Source organism: Polistes dominula, unplaced genomic scaffold (genome assembly GCF_049000335.1).
Source record: "Polistes dominula isolate Pdom_NZ unplaced genomic scaffold, Pdom_raw_medaka contig_27, whole genome shotgun sequence".
Classification (NCBI taxonomy): domain Eukaryota; kingdom Metazoa; phylum Arthropoda; class Insecta; order Hymenoptera; family Vespidae; genus Polistes; species Polistes dominula.
The window spans coordinates 81,351-105,027 of record NW_028300906.1 but is presented as its reverse complement, the minus strand read 5'-3'; the positions used below and the strand labels follow the sequence as shown (position 1 = coordinate 105,027).

The window sequence follows — 23,677 nt, the reverse complement described above, 5'->3', positions numbered from 1 at the left end:
CCTACGCCTATAGCTACGCCTATAGCTACGCCTATAGCTACGCTCATATTATGTCAAATCGGATCTTTCAACACATTCCAATTTCCATCTTGGTTAATTTTAGGAAATTTACAGTGTACGCAATTATTGCTTCATCGTAGGATTGACTTGTTGTCATTTTGGATATATATATACACGTGGCGTATTATCAAATATTTTTATACGAACATTACAATAGGTGGGAAGCTTACAAGAGATGTTTCGTTTTACACTCCTAGGAGAAAGATTGAAAATGATTTAGATTATGAAGATAATTTGTGACTTGCATTACTTGTGACTTTTGGTTATTACGCATTAACTCTTATCTTATCTTGAATATTTAATCATTATGGTTATTAGATTATTAGGTGTTTGTGGTTCTAAAAGTGTTATTTCGTTGACAATATAAATGAAGTTGGTGGTGTTGGTGCATTGCATCCGGTTTAACAGATATCTATATACATATATACTAGCGTTCATCTTTCGTCGTTCACCCTGTTCCCCATGAGACAGTTCCACAACCCACACGAGAAGGTGTGGGCTAAAGTTCCGTCGCAGCTACGTAGTATAACGACGTGTGTGGTCCAGTAAATTTTCTCCACGTAAATTCTCCACGTAAATTCTCCACGTAAATTCTCCACGTAAATTCTCCACGTAAATTCTCGACGTAAATTCTCAACGTAAAGCGCAAAATGGCGACTGGACATCAGCCTTATCCGAAGTTATAACGGCTTCGCGGTTTTTAGCTTGTCGCGCTTTCCTATACAATCCTTTCTATAGGATTAGCTTTCAAATATCTTATGCGAGTACGTACGAATGTGTAACCAAGCAACGCGTCTTCTCCTCGCTATGAACTATGCTTATTCTAACATTTATTTCTTTTTAGTACGAGAGAGATTTCAACTAAACTTATATTTATATTCAATTATTAAATAAACATGGACCGCGTATGTTTTTGCATTTTTTTTTTTTTTTTTTTTTATACAACTATTAAGTTATAAAACTGACCGATAATGTTGACATTCAAATTGGAACGATCGGGGGAAAAAAATGAATGTCGTCATTTGGATCGTCAACACGTCGTATTCCTTTCAGAATTCGTAGAAAACGTTGACTTTTACGGTGTTATAAAATGATAATAAAACGTAGGATCGGGGACAAAGCCATGTGAAAAATATGTAAATGACTCTATTTCTTTGGATTCTTTTTCCCTTCTTTTTTCCTTCGAAACTGCACTGCGACGATGAATTAATAATGGGCAAGACGAGAGGATGCGCGTTTGTGCCAGGCCAATGCGGTTATGCTAATTGGTAGAACGATTTTATTTCTCTAAGCCACACGAGTGGGAATTTTGCTACGTCGATGACAAAGTGCTTCTTGTGGATCGGAGACAAATCAAATAAAATAGCTTAAAATAACAAGTAATACGTCGCGTAACACCTTTTATATTGGCTCGTTTGAATCAAAAAAAAAAAAAAAACAACAAGAAAAATATATTATTTTGGTGCTAATTTCTCTAATGATCAAGATGTAGAGTTTTCAACAATAAACTATAAATAGGACGAAGAAAGGCGCTATACCAGTTTTCATGAGCAAATGACATTAGAAAGGTTCCTATACAAATCCAAAATCAAAGTATCACCTCGAATTCGAGGGCTTACAAATTCGTGGGGCGTGTAAACTTAAACTATCGGAAGAAAAGAGTATAGGAATAGGAAGGGAAAAGGAAAATGAGAAGGAAAGATAGAAAGAGGAGCAGGATAAAGCATTTGGTACACAGTATTGTTACGGCTCATTCGTTCCTCTAGCAAAGATCGTTCATCGCTTTTGGTCGCGTGGTTAATACGTAGTCCGAGTTAATCGTCAAATGGATCCTCAATAGGACTATATAAAGAAGAAGAGAACTTGCTATCTTTCTCTTTCTCGCTTATTCCAAGAGGCAACGGCAACGGCAACGGCAACGGCAACGGCAACGGCAACGGCAGCAGCAGCAGTTTCTCTCCCATTCTCTCTCTCTCTCTCTCTCTCTCTCTCTCTCTCTCTCTCTCTCCCCCCCAAATGTTCACAATAAAAGAAGAGAAGAACGAGACCGCTGACATTGTAGATGCTCAAAAGTAGAAATCGGATGATGATTTAAATGGATTTCGAGTGGCTGGCCGTTTTACACATTTTCTGTCTTTCTCCCCTCAAAGGTAGAACAAGCTAAAAGAAGCGAAGAAAAAGAAGAAGGTGAAACACCATAGATATACCTGCGGAGTATCACCATAGGAACCTATCTTTTCTACGAAGAAGGCACGAAGAAGCTCGTGCCCTTCTCGAGAGATACAAAAAGTTTACAAGTATTATTTTCACCGTCTCCCTCTCTCTCACATATACACTCTTATATTAGTATCCTCGTTTTAGCTGCAAGAACTCTGCAAGGATACCCGTAGCGGACCACTTTGTCAACTTGTCACCTGGACTCGCCTCAGATACGCAAAAAGAAACGGAGAGTCGCTCTTTTTCGCACCAGGAAGTCCAGCGATATTTTTTGTCTTTTGTGTTTTTTTTTTTTTTTTCTTCCTTTCTTTCGAATCAAAGTGAAGTAGAGAGGAGTGAGAGAAGAAAACTAGATAGCAATGTATTTTACTAATCCGCTACTAAAAGATAAATACAAAGTTGAAATTTATTTATGAATTTAACGTTGGAATGTCAATCAAATCTTAACATGACATACCTATATAGTATTTGTGCGTATACATTTTGATATCATAATCGGATAAATCCTACTTTCCCAGGTACAACAAATTCTAGTTTGAAACACATATTCGCCACACATTCGACTTCTTTCTTACGCGCTTTTATACAAAATGATCATGAACCACCATTTTTCTCTTTCGAGTGGCTTTCAGTCCCCTTTTTCCAATAGGGTAAGAAAGAGAGGGGCCTTAGTGGATATGACTTTCAAAGCTGAAATCCGATCAACGGGGGGTCTTTAACAGGGGTTCTAACGAAGGGCCCAGGTCTGTCCTATGATTCTCCGAGTTCTCTGTCATTTTGGGTTCGCGACACGATTCCCATTGTAAACGATACTTATTTTCCCGCAAACCGAACAGCTAGAAAAGAAAAAGAAGAGAAAAAGAAAAGAAGCTACTTCTACCAATACAACACGTATTATTATACACTTTTTGTATAGTCCAATGATTTAGTTAGTTACTAACATAAATTTAAAAATAATCTTACTTTTTATTAGAAAAATCGAGATGGTATATTTGAAGTATCTATAAGTTATAGGTATAGCATGTCGTTTCGTTCGACATGGAACAGCAAAGATCTATGAAGAAGCAAAAATATTTGGCAATAAGACTTAAGCTTGATTCCTCTTAGCGAAGGCACATATTTCATATCTGATAAAGAGTAGATTAGACGGATAATGAAAAGACGTCTAATCCTCCGTTTTACGATCCTAGGGGTCATTATTGTCGTCTATAACTCTCCAAAAGCCGAGTCTTTGGAAGCTAGCGTGGGTGCGCTACTAGAGAGTTATTTCAAACTCACAACTCCAAGTGGCAAGTGCAATTGTCGATATTTATTATACCCTATTACACCATTGTCAATTCGTTCTAATCGAATGAGAATACATGGAAAAAGAAATATATATTAATACAATACTTCTTCTTATTATTTTATCGGAAAATAATGATAAAATGTAATGTGATGTAAATGTAAAAAATGATTCTCTCGTCAAAAAGGTTTCGGAATGTAACGTTTCTTTGGATCATAGCTGAAAAACACATCTGTTTGTGGAGGTTCTATTATCTGAACCAATAGTCAAGGAGTATCGAGCAACGACGGGTGGTAAAACTGCAGCCGGTTCGACGTGCGAACATTTGGTTGGTTATGGTTGCTGGTTAACCGAACGTCACAGTTCCACAAGGGTGTGTGTGTGTAAAGTTACATAATGTCATTGTAATGTGATACACGCGTTAGCAGCTTCCCTACGAGTATTATGTTTGTATCAGTACTTACATTGGAACGGAGCGTGGTTTCGTCTCCTAGCCATTTGTAATGCATTGGATGATTCCACACTCGTAAAGTTGGTTCCGAGCGTGCGACAGACCTGTCAAGAGGGGCGTGATTTTTCGGGCCAAATTTAGGAGTGGGGATCCTCGTCACTCGTGAGATCGACTTTAGGAAAACTACTCTGCCATTTCTCTCGCATATGGTAACTATGGTTTTAATAAAAACAATTTGTTCAACGTAAACCTATAGAAGAAGATCATGACAAATAGAGGCTAGTTTGTGAATATTACAAAATAATGATTAAAAGATAACAAAAGTAACCCGAGTGAAATTCTGACGAAATAAAAATGAAGATGGAATACCGATTGTAATCCTTCTTCCTGATGACAAAAAAATAGTTGATTTTTGTCGGCGTGGTTAACCGATCAAAAATATGCTTAACGTCCTAGAACGAAATTGGTATTGTCAGAAAACCTGTGTATGAAAGAGTCGCTCGCATCCATCAAAGTTCCATCCTTCATGGTTTCGTGACACACGTTGAATTTTACCAATCGTGTCTGCGTTTATTATATAGGATGGGACAATACGATAGAATTTGTACGAGAGAGAGAGAGAGAGAGAGAGAGAGCAGACGGAGGTTTGTATTTTTGTGTTGGCGATTGTAGTAAAAATATTGTCTTAAAAATGTAGATTTGGATGAAAAGAAATAAAAAAACATGCAATGTTGCTTATTTATAGACGGAAGTTGAGGATATAAACGGCGATGGCGTGTGCGAAGGTACAGGTCCGAGTCTGGGTCCGAGTCTGGGCCCGACGGAAAGCACCGGTGGCCTCATCGGATCGGACATGTCCCCTGGTGTAATGGAGTGCGGTGGATGCGGCGAACGCGTCCGAGAACGAACTATTTTGTGCGTTGGCGGCCGTACATGGCACTCGAGGTGTCTTAGGTGTTGTGCTTGTGCCAGACCGTTGCACGATCAACACTCTTGTTTCTTAAGGGGCATGCGACTCTACTGCAGGCACGACTACGCTTTGTAAGTCATTTTATTCTTCTTTTTTTCTTTTATTAAATCTTCTCTAATAAAAGTACTACTTTCTTCCTATATCCAAAAGTACTTTTTTCATCCCTATCCAAATTTTGCATAACTTGAGCATGAAAATCACTTGAATGAAAATTATTGGGTGCCAGCGCGATCTTCTTACTTTTAATCTAAACAAGGAGGAGGAGGAGGAGGAGAAACGATAGACCGGTTAGTCCGGCAACCTTGTAGAATGCGAAACGTTTGAGAATCGAGTATCGCTTGTCCTTTCGATGATACAGATACAGATACAGGGTTTAACCAATACACACCTATTACTTGAGAACGTATACGTAGTGTTAGAGCTATAATATGTGCCGCTCATTAAGCAAACGCAGTTAAGTCGAATCTCAGGATCTTCGTTGACCAATAAAAGGGAGTATTTTGTGGAGGACATAAATCGAAAGAGAACACAACGTTGTAATTGGCACCGTTATCGAACCCAACTTTCGATTCATATACGAGATATCTCTTGGCTTTTCTCGATTTAGTGTTCTACCTGACAGAAACGTGTGATATGTGTCTCTCTCTGTGTGTGTGTCTGTGTGTGTTGTGTGTGCTGACTATGAAATGTTTCATCGAATATATACCTAACGCGCGCATCTCTTGTCGAAGATAAAACAGCAGTCCACACACACACACATTTGGTTACTTATATTATATATTTTACGTAATTTCTGGCGTTCAATGTTGTCCAAATTTCAGTGGAAAGAAAATATTAGAAGAAACGTTTGCTTATATAAGCAGTGATGAACTTTGGCATAGAAATGTTCGTTACAGGAGATGATCCCGCTAGTAGCCTCGGTGTATGGACGTATCTCTTTTTCTCTTGGAAGAGTTCGAAATGACTCATCGATTGTATAGACAGACGATCCTACGAGCAAAGACTTCCCAACGTGTTTATCCAACTGTCAATCAGTTGGCACAGTCACCTGGCTGGCTCACCAGCCCACCAGCCCACCAAAGTCAAGTATCGTGATATCCGATCGCCGTAAGCTCGATATCGCTGTCGGCATTATCAAACAGGAAAATCGACCAAAGGAAGAGAAAAAATAACAGTATAGGGAGAATAATTAACGCGTCTTACATCCGATTTCTTATCCAAGAAATGGGCACGATTTAAGGGAAGGAAAGAACATGCGGGAGGTCCCGAGGAATTTGCCGCGTAATTTTTTGACTCGTGCTTTTCGCCTCGTAATGGTGCCTTACTATACTGGCGACCCGGTCGACGAGAGATCCACGACCCCCGTACCACCCGTACACCACCAGTCGTCGACAAGGGATTTCTCTTCCTTATAAATCATCCAAAACTATACGTACTCCATAAGAGAAAATAATACTCTAGAATATTGTGAAGGAAGGAGGTGTCAGGCCCACCAGAGTAGTCGCGTGGCCTCGTAAGATATCCCAGCGTGGGGGCGTTCGGTTAGTCCGGCGAAACCGGACGAGGAATCGGGATGCACTTTCCGTGTTCATGAATATGATAATGGGCTAATGGCTGGCTAGTCGTTGTTTAATTACCGCTCCAAGCACACACATCGAGTTAAGAGTTAAGGAGTAGGAGGGGAAAGATTCTCCAGTGCCATTCATCTAGCGTTGCCATTCTATACGTGCTATACCAACATGCTATACCAACATGCTATACCTACGTGCTATACCTACGTGCTATACCTACGTGCTATACGTGCGTGTGTCGTGTACCATGCTCGTGTCCCTGCCGGTGGTACATGGCTACCGTTTACATCCAATCCCCCTACCTTTTATCTTCATTTTATTTTATTTACGGCTTCTACAAACTTTTCTACTCTTGCAAATTCTTTTTTTAATTTTAATTGTTCTAAACTCTATTCCTTGTTCTCAAAGATCACGAATATTCCTTTAATAATGATCATTCAAAAAATAAAATAAGAAGAAGAAGAAGAAGAAGAAGAAGAAGAAGAAGAAAAAAAGGGGAATTAATTATAAGCAATAATCTTGGAAGGAGTTATAAGGAATACACTTATAGAGGAGTTCGCTTTTCACGTGCTAAAGGAGATAATAAATGACCGTGAAACACGCGGGACATTGGTCGTGGCTACTTACTTTCTTTATTTGTCGTAAGAGTAAAAAGTCCTATCTACCCAACTAAACAGGGTCTTATCTAATCGCAAGAGTGGAACTTGGAGAAGCAAAAGGAACCTGCGAAATCGTTTCTTTCCTTCTTCTTATTTGCTTCTTTTTGTCAACGAAGAAGCTCAGAACAGATTACGAGCGGCTTTCATTTAACAGCAATACACCCTCTTGTCTTACGCTTTCTACTTTGCTTTGAGTATATCGGTAATTAATGCGAGAAAAGGATCCTACCAAATGAAAATACAACAAAAGAAAAAAAAACAAAGTTCAAAACTACGCTCATTTTGTGCTTCTCTTTGAACCATTTGATATATACCTAAGTTAAAGTATAAATGGAAGAGCATTAAATTGATTAGAACATAAATGCGTGCATCGATAATGGATTTAAGTTCATGCGCCGTAAGATTTGTATATGCGACGATCCCTGATAAATCGCAATGGATATATTCGAGCAAGCACGCGACTCTCTTCAATATTTTTCTTCTCTCTTTCTTTAAATCCTTCTATGCAGCTGCGAATTCATTCGCTTTATTTATCAATGCCGGATATATTCCCTTTAATACGAATACGACTAAAAATAATATTGCATTGCATTATCCTTAATAAATAAATGAAAAATAAGTATAGGTACATCGACTGTATATAAATCAGTAGATAAATCTTTGGCAGGAACTTTTCGGACAGCTTAATACAACATTAATACACATTTGTGAAGATATTGTTTTTGAAAAATATCTATGTTTTCAGAACATTTGGAGCAAAATGTGCGAAATGTGGACGAAGCGTAGGTGCAGGTGATTGGGTTAGAAGAGCCCGAGAACGGGTTTATCATTTAGCTTGTTTCGCTTGCGACGCCTGTTCACGTCAATTGTCAACTGGGGAACAATTCGCACTCCTAGATGCACGTTTACTCTGCAAAGCTCACTATTTGGATGTCATCGAAGGGAACAACACTTCGTCCGATGGTGAGACTGCTCGCAAATTCTAGTTTCAATAGAATATCTTGAAATGGTTTATTTGAGATAATTAAGCGAGGCAACAAAACTAATGAATACCTTCGCAGAAGGCGGTGACTCCGAGAGCGGTCATAAGGGTGGTAACAAAGCTAAGAGGGTAAGGACAACGTTCACCGAGGAACAACTTTCCGTTCTCCAAGCTAATTTCCAGTTGGACAGCAATCCTGATGGGCAAGACTTGGAAAGAATAGCACACGTGACTGGACTAAGCAAAAGGGTCACGCAAGTATGGTTTCAAAATTCAAGAGCGAGGCAAAAGAAACATCTTCATACTGGAAAAATGAAAGGCCAGCATGGTATTAATGAAGATTTTTCAATTTCTCATCATTATAATTGTTCATTTGAATAATTAATCATAATCATATATTTAAAATAATAAATATTGTTGTTATAGTACACCAATCTCCACCAAATTCTACAACATCACCGGCTGACTTTAGTCGACACATCAATTTACACCTGACCTATTCTTTTCAACATCAGCAACATCAGCACAGTCAGCAACCGGTACAACTCAGTCCAGCTGTCTGTAAAAGTCCCACGCCTTCGATTTATCATAATCATGGTATGCGTTCGTTAACGAATTGAAGAAAATTGTCAACGAACAAACAATTCTTTTTTAACTTGAAAGACAAGATTTGTTTGTGCTATTTTTAGGTTCGGAACAATCAATGGATGAACTTTCGCAAGATTCCATGATGTTATCGATGCCGAACGAAGTATAATTGGCGCCGTTGGATCGATGATTAAGTATTTGTATATATTCTTTCATCTTTTTCTTCTGATCTTTTTTTAATATAATAGCTTTCGTTCTAACGCTACTTCCGGATGGACCTTCCAACGGCGCGTTGTATTTCTAAAATATACTTTCCATCCTTTATTTTTCTCTTCAAATGTCTACTTGTTTCTACAATTACATTAGTGGTGGATTTGAACAATTGTTTAGGCTATTAGGTTCGGTTTTCATTGAAAACCGAATAATAAAAGTGCCGATACTTCCACTTTGACATTTCCTTTAAAAAACAACTAAACTTACAACAACTAAATCTCTTTTCACCGTTCTACGTGTCCTGTATATAATTTTTTTATTTGTAAATCATTCGGACGCGCGATCTTTTCTGATCAATTGTCATTGCTTCTCATCAATCTTTAAGAATGTAAAGTTACATTTATTAAGAATAAAATCAACCTAAAACAGGGTTGTAATAGTTGATGTCATTTTCAATGACGTCACGAAGCAATATTCCCAGTGAAAGTATCTTTTGCAATACTTACAATTAGAAAACGAAAAATGCTCTATAATGATTTTATTTAATATAAATGTACTATGATGTAAATATTGTAAACTATGCTGCTATAAAATATACGGTTGAGTATACACACATATATTAATCTATATATATCTATATACATATATACCTACGTACCTGGAAATCCTGGAAACTTCAAATTCCTATTTTCTCCGTACTTTTACGATTTTTTTATACGATTATATATTTGAAATAAAGTATTATTAATTAATAAAGAAAGAAAAATGCATGCCAATAACGTAAATGCATGTATTGTATAACAGCAAAAAGACATTTTTATTATTAACAATATGGTTTATAACATTACAATGATAAATGTGCAAGAACGTTATCGTACATATTATTATAGTACATTATTTTAGAAGATTTGTATGTACAAAAGAGGTTCCTTAAAGAATGGAAGAAGAGAGGCTGCATTTGATTTATTTACAATCCTATTCATATAAAAAAATATCAAAGAAAGTTTACTTATATAACTACGTATCTTCTTCTTCTTTAAACTTATTTTAATTCATACAAATTCGTTTTTATCAGATGAAGGAGAATAGGAAAAATTTCATTTCATTCTTTATCTGTTCTCTTTTTATTATTATTAATATTTTGCACCGATGTATATCGCTGACGTCGAATAAATAAAGATTGAAAGTTCACGTCTATGATACTAAATTATTGGAGTTGTCAGGAAAGTTCGTGCCGATCTGTAAATAGATAAATACTTAGTATATATTAATTTGAATAAATTACAATAATCTACAAGTGCATAGAATAAATTATTGTAGGTAGATATTATTTTATTTCTATAAATAAATATATCGCGTATCAATTGATTTATAAATCACCCGAATTTTTCCAAAGAAAGATTTTTCTTTTATCTCTATGTACATATAAAAAAAAAAAAAAAAAAAAAAAAAAAGAAAAGATCGGCAAGTATCGAGAATAGATTTTTATCCCGTCTGATGACAAAATTGTGACTGATGGTGAGTAGGAGTGGTTGGTGTTAAGGGTGTCATTGGTGTCAGTGGAGTTAATGGACTTCCGGGGCTCTCACTTCCGGCACTGCCACCTTGGTAACCACCTAGGTAGGCTCCGACCACGTTCACCCCACTGGGATATAATTCTGTTGGATGATGCATAGGCGGTGAATGATGCACTATGAAAATAAAGCACAAGACATGACTAAACTAAATGCAATGAAATAAATAGGAAAGACTCACTTTGAGTTTTGATTTTTCCGCTGTGTTTCTTCTGTCTTGCCCTAGAATTTTGAAACCAAACTTGGGTAACCCTCTTGCTAAGACCAGTAACGTGTGCTATCCTCTCGAGATCCTGACCATCTGGATTACTATCTAATTGAAAATTTGCTTGCAATACGGAAAGTTGTTCTTCGGTGAAGGTCGTTCTCACCCTTTTCGTTTTACTACCCTTCCCACCGTGTTCAGAATCACAATCTTCGGAGGAAGATGTATTATTGCCTTCTACCACATCGAGATAGTGTGCCTTACATAATAATCGAGCATCCAACAGAGCAAATTGTTCACCGGTCGATAACTGACGCGAACAAGCATCACAGGCAAAACAAGCCAAATGGTAAACCCTTTCGCGGGCTCTCCTAACCCAATCACCCGCACCAACACTTCGTCCGCATTTCGCACATTTAGCACCGAACGTTCTGAAACAATACAATTTTCAAGGGACTCATTAAGAAGAGAAGTAGTCAATTTTCATTAACTTTAATTTACTAGAAAAAAAAAAAAAAAAAAAAGAAAAAAAAAACACCCAAAATCCTAGAGTTGCAGGTTCATTGAGGACCGTCGGACCCGACACACGCACGGACGGACGGACGGTCCTGTCCTCATTAACATACTACGTCCAGCAGGGGCCCTGCTGGTGTTGTTGCTTGCCATCGCGATTTGGGAAGTAGATTACGTCGAGATTATCTCGACGTCTCAGTCACGGCTTCAACAAATGATTCGAATCCTTTGATTTTCTACCGACGATGATAGCAAAGGTTGATGATAGCAACGTTATTACAACGATACTATATTCCTAGTTTTCTATCAACTCGTCTATTGCTATAATACAAATTTCTATTTGTAACATTACAAATTGTACAATAAGCTCATTCGACGAATATACTTTACATGTAAAATTGGACCATATCAAATTTCCCGTATTTCATCTTTCGTTAACAATATTCCGATGAGAAAGCTTTTTTTAGCTTTTCCTTGTGAAAAGAAAAGAAAAGAAAAGAAAAGAAGAGAAGAGAAGAGAAGAAAAACAGTTGTAGATGGGATCAAACTGGAAATATAAAAATTCAAAGGGAAGAAAGCAACCACGCAAAAGAATAAGGAGGAGAAGAAAAAAAGAAAGAAAAAAAGAAAAGAAAAAAGAATTCATTGGTCCTCCATCGAGAGTGTAAGGTTATTGTATGGAAAAATATGGTAAGCCAGGGAAGGGATTAGTCTCGGTCCTGTGCATAGTCATCTTTCTATCTCAAAGATATTTTCGGGGTATTATTGGTTATGTTGATCGTGTAAAGGGCACGCCTAGAAGCCCTGTCTCGGACACCTAGACGAGAGAGAGAGAAAGAGAGAGAGAGAGAGAGAGAGAGAGAGAAAAAAACAACAGCTACCGCATAGTCGAATCAAATCGCGATATCTTCCAAGAGATTGGCTATGGTAAGGTGGTATTTGCATAAACAGTGGCGCCACCGCCCTTTACCTCTTATACTCTTAACTCGTGAAGGGAGTAAAATAAAGGTCTGTGTAACCAAGGTACAAGAGAGAGAGAACTGGTATCGGGTATCTATAAATCTTAAGAGTCGTACGTCGGCTACCAAACGGCTCCGCCCTAATTTATTCATTTGTTCTTCGACATAGGCGGGCCCTATAAGTCAACGGAGGATTAAGTCGGATGCTAGCCGGCGACCCCAGAGTAATGCAGCACCACTACAATCTGCATGCAGATCACGATCACGATGCTGCTCCTACACGCCGATCGTGCGACTTGCCGAGTAATTAGCCCTTCCAATGCATTCCTTACTACTTTCCTACCTATCTAAACGACAAACAACCTTTTACTTTTGTCAATAACATTATCAAAATAGGTTAAAATGTGTAGTATGTTGCAATATTGCTAGTTCATCCATGGCTAAAAGAACATAACTGGCTAATAGAACAATTTTTCTTCCTTCTTCTCTTTTCCTTCTTTTTTTTTTTTTCATTTTTTTCGTCGGCCCTTACGATAGGGTTAAAGGAGCGCTCGATAACGCAAGAGGATGGGTAAAAGTGTCAGTGAATATTTATTAATTTAAAAGGCAGCTCTCGCGACTTGAAAAGCGCCGGGATCCTTGTGATAGAAAGAGAAAAAGAATCGTAGGGGTCCCGTCTCGTAGGGCCCCGAGGACCCGGGCCTTACGAGGCGAATTCCTTAGGACCTTTGGAACACTGACACTCGGCAGCCTCGACTCGCGTGACTCGGCACCCACGTAGTACACGTACAACGTACTGCTAGAATATTTACCTCCTAAACTAACTCCCCCTCGTCCCTCCTACCTCCTACCAAATATTCTATAATATGATCTTTGTCGTAAGAATTTCCTACCAAAGTTTATGTATCATAATTATTTTCGATGAATAATTTATTAAAGGTAGGTCAATTTTCGCTTTGAGAATGAGAACATAAACGATACCCTAAAGAATTCCAATCCAATGATCCTTCCTGTTGAATCTTTAGATCCTTAGGATCGCGAATGTTGCGATGATCGAGCATAGATCCCGACGGTCTCGAGACACGGTCCCAAGACACGGTCCCAAGACACGGTCCCGAGACACGGTCCCAAGACACGGTTCGGCTTTTTCTTCGAGTTCACCGGCATCGGGACACCTTCTACGTCAACGTGACTTCGCAGGTCGTGCACGAGCATGAGTGTACAGTGATGTGAATAGTCGACTGTACGTGAGGTCTGAAGGAGGAGACGACGACGACGACGACGACGACGACGGCAACGACGACGACGGCGACGACGACGACGACGAAGACGACGATGAACAAGAATAGAAAAAAAAAATAGAAAAAAGAAAAGGAAGACATTAATCACCCAACGGCGAAGCCCTCTCTCTTATATCCAACGCATACACGTGTGATCCGCAAGCCACGTTGACCTTTCTTTAGTTATCCAACCAATAAGAATTTTCTAACAATTTTCAAATATCATGAAAGACGCTACCTATTTATATTTTTATAATCAATCACATAGATTTACCTGAAGGGGTTCATATAGAAAATCACAATTCCCAAAGTAACTATTGTATAAGAAATAATTGACAATAATTATTTTCAAGACAAATATATATTTCATATTATTATTATTATTATTATTATTATAATATTAGAAATAGGTAAGTGTAGTTTTGTTTTGGAGATGAGCTCCCGTAGTGGTAGCCGAGAAACGTCTTCTTAAGATCGGCTTTGGACATCGTTTTCGAATCAGCAGGGCGTCACTGCGCTCTCTTCGATACGAACGAATGAATATTATTGGCTTCCATCGATAATCCGTAATCCTACTACTGGATCGCCTACTACCGGGCCGAATGAATGGAACGCAACGGAGAAACGGATGTAATCATATATCATCAGGTATATGTATGTAGTCGGTATATCACAAATTGTTAAGAGAGTTAAGAGTTATCCAAAATGCTGTCTAATTTTCTTTATTTTCCTATTCGAAAGTTAGCCCAAACTCGTAAAAACTCGCAAAAACTCGCAATCCCAATCTAATGTAAAAATCAACTTACAAATTATAATCTTGTCGACAATAGAGTCTCATCCCCCGAAGAAAACAGGAGTGTTGATCATGCAGGGGTCTGGCACAGGCGCAACACTTGAGGCATCTCGAGTGCCACGTTCGATCCCCAACACATAGAACGATACGTTCTCGGACACTTTCTCCGCAACCGCCACAATCCATTTCCATGTTATCCTGTTGTTGACCATTTTCTTTAACATCAATACCACTCCCAACCATAATAGTACCCTTCGACAATGCGTTTGCATTGTTTCCTTTCTTACCAGGCCCATGATTGTTGTTGATGTTGCTGTTGCAGTTGCTGTTGTTGTTAATGTTATTATTGTGATTTTGAGTGTTGTTGTTATTGTTATTATTATTATTGGCACTGATAATATTTTTATGATTGTTGTTGTTGTTGTTGGTAGAACAGATCATGCTATCCGAACACTCGCTGTCGATTTCCAATTCGGCCTAAAAAAAAAAAAAATAAACGGATTGAAATGAATTTTCAATAAAAGTTCAATTAAAATGTATGAGATATTTGATAAATTTGGTTGAAACGTTTCTAGATTTGTATATATGGAGAATCGAGAAGGATGAAATTCGATAGGATTTATTATTCGATCCATAAAATCAGTTTAATTTGGTAATAAAATAGAATCGTTCGCCGTACTGTAGTAAGATCAACTGAAAAGAATTCCAAGTAGTCCGTTAAACGCGAGAAACCGTTCCAGTAACAGTCAGTATGCAGTTTATTCCCGAACAAAGCGTGGAAAATGAAAAAGCAAATGTAACGTTGTTCGTTGCTTTTGTTTTTTTATTTCCAAATAGCCTTTTGTGTCGAGCAAGTTTCCGGGTTGTGTAAGATAAGTCGCATCGAGTATTTTGCTGCGGGCTCCAAATCTCAATTAATATAGGTACGAGGAAAAAGAAAAATAATCAAGCGAGTAGTCCGAAGCCTCTCTCGAGTTGATAAATGACGTTGCTCTCCCTAGCCAGGATACAAGCAAAGAAGAAGAAGAAGAAGAAGAAGAAGAAGATGGTATGGTGGCGTGGGGATAGCTATAGTTTTGCCATTTGTGCTTTGCTCCTGGCTAAGGAGAAGAAAACCATGCTACACCACGGTGCTACACCACGGTGCTACACCACGGTGTTACAGCACAAAAAAACTCCACGTCCCACGCTTAGCGAAAAGTTAGCTTGGCAAACAGATACCTTGACCCTCCCTTTAGGTCAATCTAACAGTCATTAAACGACAATAATTCGACGAATTTCGATATAGGGAATGAATAAAATGCTCGATACATCGAAGACAGGCAATTTTCAATAGAAAAAGAAGTAGAGAGAAAGAGAGAGAGAGGATCCGACGGCTCTTAATATTATTTTTTATTTTGTTCATTTGTTTCTCTTTCTATTCCTCGTTCGTTCTGTCCGTTCCACGTCGAGTGGTAATCATTTCACGTATAACTGGACGGCCATTGATTTATGATCTGCCGAAGGCAAAGTCGAACTTCCCAGCTGTGATTTATGCTTTGTAGCTTTTCGATATGCTGGCGGAAAGATTCAGTGACGTCGATTCTTTTAAAATGATTATTCACACCTTCCTTCGATCATCAACTATTTAACGTCAATCGACAAAATCGACTAAATCGACAAAATCGACAAAATCGAATCTCTATGTACTACCATATATTATTGCTATGTATATAAATACAAAATGAATACTTTTTCTCTTAGAACAAATTTCTCTGCACAATTTCGTAATATTTATTATTTCAAATGATTTATTTAAAACTTAATAGAATTGGGGGGGAAGAAAAGGAAAGGAAAGGAAAGGAAAGGAAAAGATTTTGACCTGTTGCAAGGATTACTAAAGTAGATTCGAAGGTTCCTGGAATTTGTATATAGAATAATAAGAAAAGGAAACCAACGTAGAACAAGAAAATCCTGTTTGGTTAGAAAAGTCTATTGTAATGTATTTCTACTGGTTTCAGAGTAACATCTAAGATACAACTCATAAACCTAGAAAAGCTAGAAAATCTAACAAAATCTTACATCTCTACAGAACGGAAATGAACTAGAAAATATTTAAAAATAGTATTTAAGTACTAGTATATATATATATAGTTTAAATTACTATATATTTGTTTATTTAATTAAATAGATTTTGTTATCCGAGAATTTGGAAGGTGTTAATTTGATAAACATTTGTGTTGTGTTGTGTGTCAAACGGCAATAACAATAAAAATAACAATAACAATAACATTAAATGAAATTGAAGTTTATTATTAAGGTTGTCGAAAATGTTTGTCAATGAAAAATATCTAGCACGTTATTTGCCATCGTAGGTGGTAAGGGCAACGCAATCAAGCTGTAATGAGAAAGAATAATAGAAGCCATTTTTTAAGTCGAGGCGACGGAGATGAGCTGACAAAATGAGAAATGTCCGAGTGCAAGGGTCAAACGAGTTTCGGCCTACCGACTACTCACTACCGAATATCGAAACTACACCTTTAACACTATAATATTTCAAATAACCAACTGACTAACATTTTCACATTTCTTCCACATTTCTTCCACATTTCTTCCAATATTTATATATTCATTATCTATTGATTATTTTCGTCATAAAACAAAATACAAAAGAACTTACCTTCATTTTTTATTCCGTCAATAAAAAAAAAGGGTCACGAATCGTCAAGCTTCGGTTTCATCTTTTCACTGTCAATAGTTGCCATTCACAAAGCAAATTTCACCTTTTCAATTAATATCGAATAGGATTGAAGAAAATAAAAAGTGAAGAAAAAAGTGAAGAAAAAAATGAAAACAAGTTGTAGTCGCGATTCAACGAAGAAGAGAAAATAGCAGCAAAGTATCCTGTCCGGATCCGTGTCTCGGAGAAGACTGGCATCCTCGAGCATGCCCCTACCACTGGCCACTATAGTTGTGTACCAAGAGACAAACTTGCCGAACAAGTAAATCCCCCCGTACTACTATAGAAACTCAGTTAGGATATTCGGAGAGGTTGGTAAGGTGGACTCCGCCTATCGAGAGCACGCCCCTGCCCTGTGTTCTTCTGGTTGGGCAATGCGCTCGCGCGAGTTGGCGCATGTGCCAAGGGGGATCAATCTCATCCCCCGATTAACCATCACCCTTTTACCCACCACCCCCCCCCCCGAAAGGTAGGGAGGGCAAAAATCCAACCCCTATTCGCTTTTTATTTCTTTTATTTCTTTTTTTCTCCATTTTTTGCCTCTCTCTTTGCTATACTCCCTTTCCCTCCTACTCCTGCTCCTACTCCTGCTCCTACTCCTGCTCCTACTCCTGCTCCTACTCCTGCTCTTGCACCTCCCGTTCTACCGTTTGCTGAATTTTTCTCAAACTCTAAGAATCGCTAACTCTGATGGAATTTCAGCGGTGATTCGGCACAAACTTCACGTTTCCCGTGTGTGTTCCTCCATCTTTCTCTTACTCGACTAAACTTACTTACTTTCCTTCTGATCTCTCGTGCAGCATAAGATATCGAGAGATGTGTACATAAAAGAAAAGAACAAGAAAAACAATCTAAACAGAATTTTAGATTTTAGTCGAGGGAATGTGAAAATATACCTACACTATTTCTTATATGTAAGGAAAATTTCATGTGATAACAAAAACACAAACATCATAATAATTAGAAGGTTTGAAAAGAAGAATTTAAATAGGAATTAAATAGGAATCTTCGTAACGAATTAAAAAACAGTTAAGAACGTGAATAGAGAAGTGAATGTGATGGTATATAATTATCGACAATTATGAGAGAGACAACAAACAATACGTTCAATGTATACCTATAAATATAAATGTATTACATTTCGTCATTTCATTTCTGTTCTCACCTTCTGTGAACAACATTCCAACAATCATTTCCATCAACACCCCTAAAGTAGCAAGAAACGAAATAAATAATCAGTTAGCCACTTTGATCATCCTTTCTCGAATAAGAATAGAAAAATATGAGATAGGTACACAACTTGCATCAACTTGCATCAACTTGCATCAACTTGCATCAACTTATATCAACACAATAAATGCATACACACCTATAACCCATCGATGTATTCGATTTTTCCCTCCTTCCCTTTTTCTTCCTTTTCTCTTCCTTTTTTCTTATTTTTTTCTTATTTTTTTCGATGAGTTCGGGTTCTTGAGGGGGTTCGAGCACCTGTTTGTATTTCAGCCTCGCCGACACATAAATCATTCTGGAATGGACTAACGCCTTTTATCACTGCTATAGGCCTACTCTCTCGTTCCTTTTGCCCAACACCCCACATATTCATGGCAGTATTCCTTCTGCCTAACTTTCGATGCTAGGTAGATAGATCTTGCCTTTCTCTCTCTCTCATGCTTATATATATTCTCGATTCCATTTGAAAGGGACGCATATACGCCCACGCCGTCAGTAAAATGAATATGAATTTTTCGTTGGAGAGTGTCTAGAAAAGTGTCAAACGAAAAGCCCTCCCTACCACCACCTCTATTCTTTCTTCCGAAATATCGTGTATTTAAAAATGCGTGTGCGTGCGTGCGTGCGTGCGAACGTATTCCAAAGCAACTTACTAGCTGGATTTTTGTCTAACACATTTTTCGATATAACTTCTTTTTTCTTATAGATCATCGATTTGTTTACACATTTTTAATCGTTATACCAATAATTGATTCCTTACATTTAACGACTGTGTAAATATTATCCAAGTAGAAATAAATAGAAAGACACATTAAGGCCATCTACCAAAAATTCGGATGCACGATCGAACTTTGCCATTCTATGTATATACCTTGTTATTCCATATATTAGCATATTAACATATTAACATATTAACATATTTCCTTTGTACGTTGTCGTTGTACTGTTGTACACGACGATGTGTACGTTGCCACGCGAACGATCCTGCTGCCTTCTGAAAATTGTAAGAACCCTGTTGTAAAGAAAATTGAAAACAGCCCACACTAGAGGGTGCTTAATTACCATTTTCGCTTTTCTTGTCGAAAAATGAAAAAGAAAAAAAAAGGAAAAAAAAAATAAAGAAAAGAGCTCGAGGTAAGGAAAAAAACATCGAAATAAGGGCCAAAATGATACTTAATTAGCATGATAAAGCTAGCTCTCCTATTGGAATACCTGTTCGAATTGGAAAGGTAAGATCGTCGAGCGTGTTTTCTGGTGAATAACGCGATTCCATTGTCACCTGGAAGAATTGGATATTCTTCCGAGTTCGGTTCGGTCTGTCAGTCCGATATTCGAAAACGTTGCACACGAGTTCACCTGCTGTGCAAACAAACATTACTTTTTGGAGACAAAAAATCCTTAAACCGAACCGATGTTCTTCGTAATCGCGAATGGCATAAATATATATATACATATAGTAGAGGTATATATGTTCCTTTTTATTGCGACATTGGAAAACACTTGTTATGTGATTAATTACGATGAATATTTTTTTCTCTTTGATCAAATATGACAAATCAAGGAAAGAGAGAAACATTTCGTTATTTATTATGACTATTAACGAGTAATAGAAATAATATTATACCATAAGAGAAGTTTTATTTTCATTGACAATTCATTTATATTTATATAATATACATAATTGTAAATAATTGTAATAAAAATGATGATTTATTAAAGGTCTATTAACTAATTTCGTTCGTTCGGCAGGAAAATGTCGTCAGTCAGTCAGACAGACAGACAGACAGACAGACAGACAGACAGAGAAGCTAAAGATACTAAAGATACTATAGCATGCTTGCTTGTATAGCGTTCCATGTAGTTCTGTAATTTTCGGATTTCCACGTTCCAGCATCCATCCAAGATAAGAGATATATATGTATATATAAGGGACTTTCTCTCTCGTAGTCTAGTCAAGCTCTCATCCTCAGCTTCCTGCTCTGTGATCTCCGAGCGTCTGAGTTTCATCCCTCTTGAAGTTAGCTAACAGCAGGATCCTGCACAATGTAGCCGTGATTGCAAATCCGCTCGTTATCATCAAAACTGTGCTCGACCTAACGAAAGCGTCTCTCCCTTCGCTCTATCTGTCTTGCTCGTTTCTCTTACTCTCACTTATATACTTGAAAACCCTTGCGAAATAGGTAGAGAGAAAGAGAAAGTATCTATCTTTCTCCGTCCTTCGTCTTTTTCAAGAAGAGCGTTAGCAAAAAATGTTCATGTCTATTACATATATTTTTCAATATATGTATATATATATATGTCATTGTATCGATTGAATAACGCATTCCACAATAACGCATGTTGTCTTATAAAGCATTGACTTTACACTTTTTCCTTTCTATGAATTAAGTAAGAAAAAATGATAAAGGAAACAATGAAAGGACAGGACGGATCCGTAGATCTCTCTCTCTCGGTGGGCGTAGCTCCTCGTAAGAAAAAAAAGTCCTTTCTTTTTTTTCTTTTTCTCTTTTTCTCTTTTCCCTCCGCGTCGTTGATTCGAAAGGAATAATCGGATTAAAGGTCCATGCGGGGTTCGGTTCATTGTGCGAAGGTTGACTCGTGAGAGGGATGAAAGACTCGCACGGTTATATGAACCACGATTGAAAAATAAAAAAGACAAAGACAAAGACAAAGAGAAAGAGAAACGACACAAAGTGATGGAAAAAAAGCAAGAGCAAGAGCAAGAGCAAGAGCAAGAGCAAGAGCAAGAGCAAGAGCAAAAGGACAAGGACATGAGGAAAAAAAAACTTGTCGATCGTTCGGGCAAATATAATTGGAATTCAATACTGACACGTGCTCTGGGGCCCTATTGCGTAAGAAGACCCTCTGTTAGGTCGTGCACCTTGGCCCCAGTTTGAACTCGCTACATACATTGTATGTGTGCATGATACGAAATCACACGCGATCATTTCGAGCGTAATCTTATCTGAATTTTGGTCAATGTTTATTGACAAAAATCATGTTAGAAAAATAATTGTAATTTGTTGTAGGGTGCGGTTCTCCAAGATGTTATCTTTTACTTGGAGTCGGCTCGCTTAATTATCGGCACGGTTTATCAAGCAAAGAAACGATCGCGCTGAATCATCGATGGGATCGATTAATTTGACTGGACGCACATCGATGGAAATCATTTGTTCCCATGGAATCGTGCGAACTATACTACATTACATATGTAATTACACCTGTTAGCCTGTTATGTCATGGAAAATATTGGACACTATGGGAAAATGATTGTACACTCTATCCGAGAATATATGATATAATAAATAATGTTGCTTGATGAAGACATTTAGGAAAGATTCGCAAAGAGAATCTTTTTTACGTGTGTGTCGGCGAAGGTAAATAAATAACGAGCGCCTTGCTGCTATCTGCATCGAACCTAACAGCTCTCTCTCTCTCTCTCTGACTCCTGTGTGCGAGCTAACCGAATTGGTATTTAAAAATATGCGTGCCGACAGATGCGGTTTCCATGTCGCGCTCTCTCACTGACTCCCATAAATATGATAAGACTCTATAGTGAGATATAAGAAGTCTACAAGACCGTCTCCTCTTCCCCTTTTCGTACCTTACGTACACTCGCACTCTTCTCTCGGGTTAATTAGTCGGTTAGTTAATCACAGGGATTCGATGAAACTCTAAACTTTTATAAAAATAAACAATAGTTATATAGAATATGTAGTGTTATTTTCACTTTTGACAAATGGAAAAGTTGCAAAGTTAAAATGGCCGTTGTTGTCGTCGTCCGCTGTTGTCGTCCGCTGTCGTCGTCCGCTGTCGTCGTCCGTTGGCAGTGTTCCTGTTGATCGATAAAAGCGTCGCGACGCTGGGCGTGTCCGTTTCGTACCACCAACTCCGCAACGCCCTGCGAATCACCACGCGAATTCTACTCTCGCGTAAAACGACGGATAAACTATATCGGAAACACAAGATAAGATAGAAAGAGAAAGACAAATTTCAATGGAAACCCTTCTTCTTCTTCTTCTTCTTCTTCTTCCTCTTCTTCTTCTTCATTGCAATAGTAAAAAGAACAAGAAGAACACATCCCCTCTATGAAAATGAATCTTTTTCTCTTGTATTCTTAGTCTTCTTTATTTCTGTAAAGGATGTTCTGTAGAGACGTCGAGACGACAGGATCCGAGGATGAAGAGCTTAAACGGATTAGAAGGGTCCTGCCGGATGACTAAGTTTTAGCTGGGCCAGCGCCGGCGCTAAATTCAATTTGATCTTAACGTTAACTCGATCCCGCGTACGGTTACACGCTGAATTAACCGTCCTTGACAACGGGTTCGACAAAAATATTCCTCCAAGATAACCAACAAGTACATATATACCTCCTATCATGCATATCACAAATATCGTATCGATATTCATTGATACAAAATTCAATAGAATTTCATTTTTTATCCAACCAGCCCTGTGTAAACTTATTCGTATTCTCTATCTATTCTCAAAGAAAATGGGAAAAGTAGAAGAAGGATGATTTGATGATTCAAGTTAAATTTGAGCAATAAGCCTATAAGAAAAATGTCCCAAATGGACAAAGACACAAAGGAGGAAAAGAGGAAAAGAGGAAAATAGTAATCGCGAGGAATCCGATTAAGCTAAGGGGGTTTTGCTGACGTTGCGAAATATACTTGCAATTCGGAATTCTTTCGTGTTCAATGAAATTTTGAAAAATCGAATTTACTAGGCTGCTCAGCAACTTTATTCCATGCAACATTTCTAAATACTTTAGACTAACATACTTACGACTACATGTTAAATATAATTGAAATTTATATGAAAATATAATCAGGGAATAATTTGAATAAAAAGGAAAAAAAAAGAAGAGAAATAGTAGAATCGTAAAATTGGGGAGAAGAGGATGAATTTGGTCCGTTCGGATCCGGTTTATCGAGCTGGAACAACAAGCGGCAATCAGGCATAACTCGATCATTTTATTCTTCTACTACCTCCTCTCTGCGATCCACCCTCCCGTGATGGCCCTTCGTCCATCCTCTCTCCAACCTCTCTCCATCCTCTCTCCATCGCGATACTCCCTTTTCGGATTTCTTTCTCACGACTCGGAGAAATCGCCAATTTCAAATACAACACCATTCTTGCCAAAAGAGAGAGAGAGAGAGAGAGAGAAATATTTAAGTACTCATATACTATTATTAAAAATGTAACTCTTACATTGAATAAATAGAAGCATTACATCATATAACACATTTGAACCCTCCGGACGATTGGTCAATTTGACAGAGCAACGTAAAACAGGAAGAGGGTTAGATCGGGACTCGAGAGAGGGGAGCAAATAGAGATATTTCGAATGATAACAATTTTCATTTGATCCAAAGAACTTATGGGCAAAAGGCAAATCAAAA

General features: G+C 37.9%; 3 protein-coding genes across 11 annotated transcripts in view; 1 reads left to right on the top strand and 2 right to left on the bottom strand.

The window, feature by feature from the left end:
- LOC107072524 (Arrowhead) overlaps positions 1–10,455 on the top strand; it is a 25,997-nt gene extending 15,542 nt beyond the window's left edge. For 2 of the 5 annotated variants that reach the window (XM_015332525.2, XM_015332527.2), the window contains 5 exons: positions 4,759–5,054; positions 7,959–8,176; positions 8,275–8,523; positions 8,622–8,792; positions 8,885–10,455. In XM_015332525.2, coding sequence (XP_015188011.1) covers positions 4,759–5,054; positions 7,959–8,176; positions 8,275–8,523; positions 8,622–8,792; positions 8,885–8,952 — 1,002 coding nt within the window. In that variant the 3' untranslated portion in view covers positions 8,953–10,455. Of the gene's footprint in view, position 1; positions 4,658–4,758; positions 5,055–7,958; positions 8,177–8,274; positions 8,524–8,621; positions 8,793–8,884 lie in introns of those variants that run through there. The other 3 variants (XM_089179756.1, XM_089179755.1, XM_015332526.2) reach the window with 3 other exon arrangements.
- On the bottom strand, positions 9,790–18,331 carry LOC107072539 (LIM/homeobox protein Awh). Of its 5 annotated transcripts, XM_015332554.2 has the most exons (5): positions 16,980–18,328; positions 14,334–14,797; positions 10,752–11,206; positions 10,586–10,687; positions 9,790–10,235 (listed from the first exon to the last, which is right to left on the bottom strand). In XM_015332554.2, the coding sequence occupies exons 1-5, from the start codon at positions 16,983–16,985 to the stop codon at positions 10,216–10,218; spliced, it is 1,047 nt and encodes a 348-aa protein (XP_015188040.2). In that variant the 5' UTR covers positions 16,986–18,328; the 3' UTR covers positions 9,790–10,215. The 5 variants fall into 5 exon arrangements, with proteins under 5 accessions (XP_015188040.2, XP_015188038.2, XP_015188037.2 ...); XM_015332552.2 differs by having other exon boundaries at positions 9,790–10,654; positions 16,980–18,331; XM_015332551.2 differs by having other exon boundaries at positions 9,790–10,687; positions 16,980–18,010.
- Positions 14,682–23,677, bottom strand: part of LOC107072538 (TBC1 domain family member 13) — a 17,956-nt gene continuing 8,960 nt past the window's right edge. The window contains exon 12 of the transcript XR_016178998.1: positions 14,682–14,797. The gene's annotated coding sequence lies outside the window, so the exon portion shown is untranslated. The remainder of the gene's footprint in view (positions 14,798–23,677) is intronic.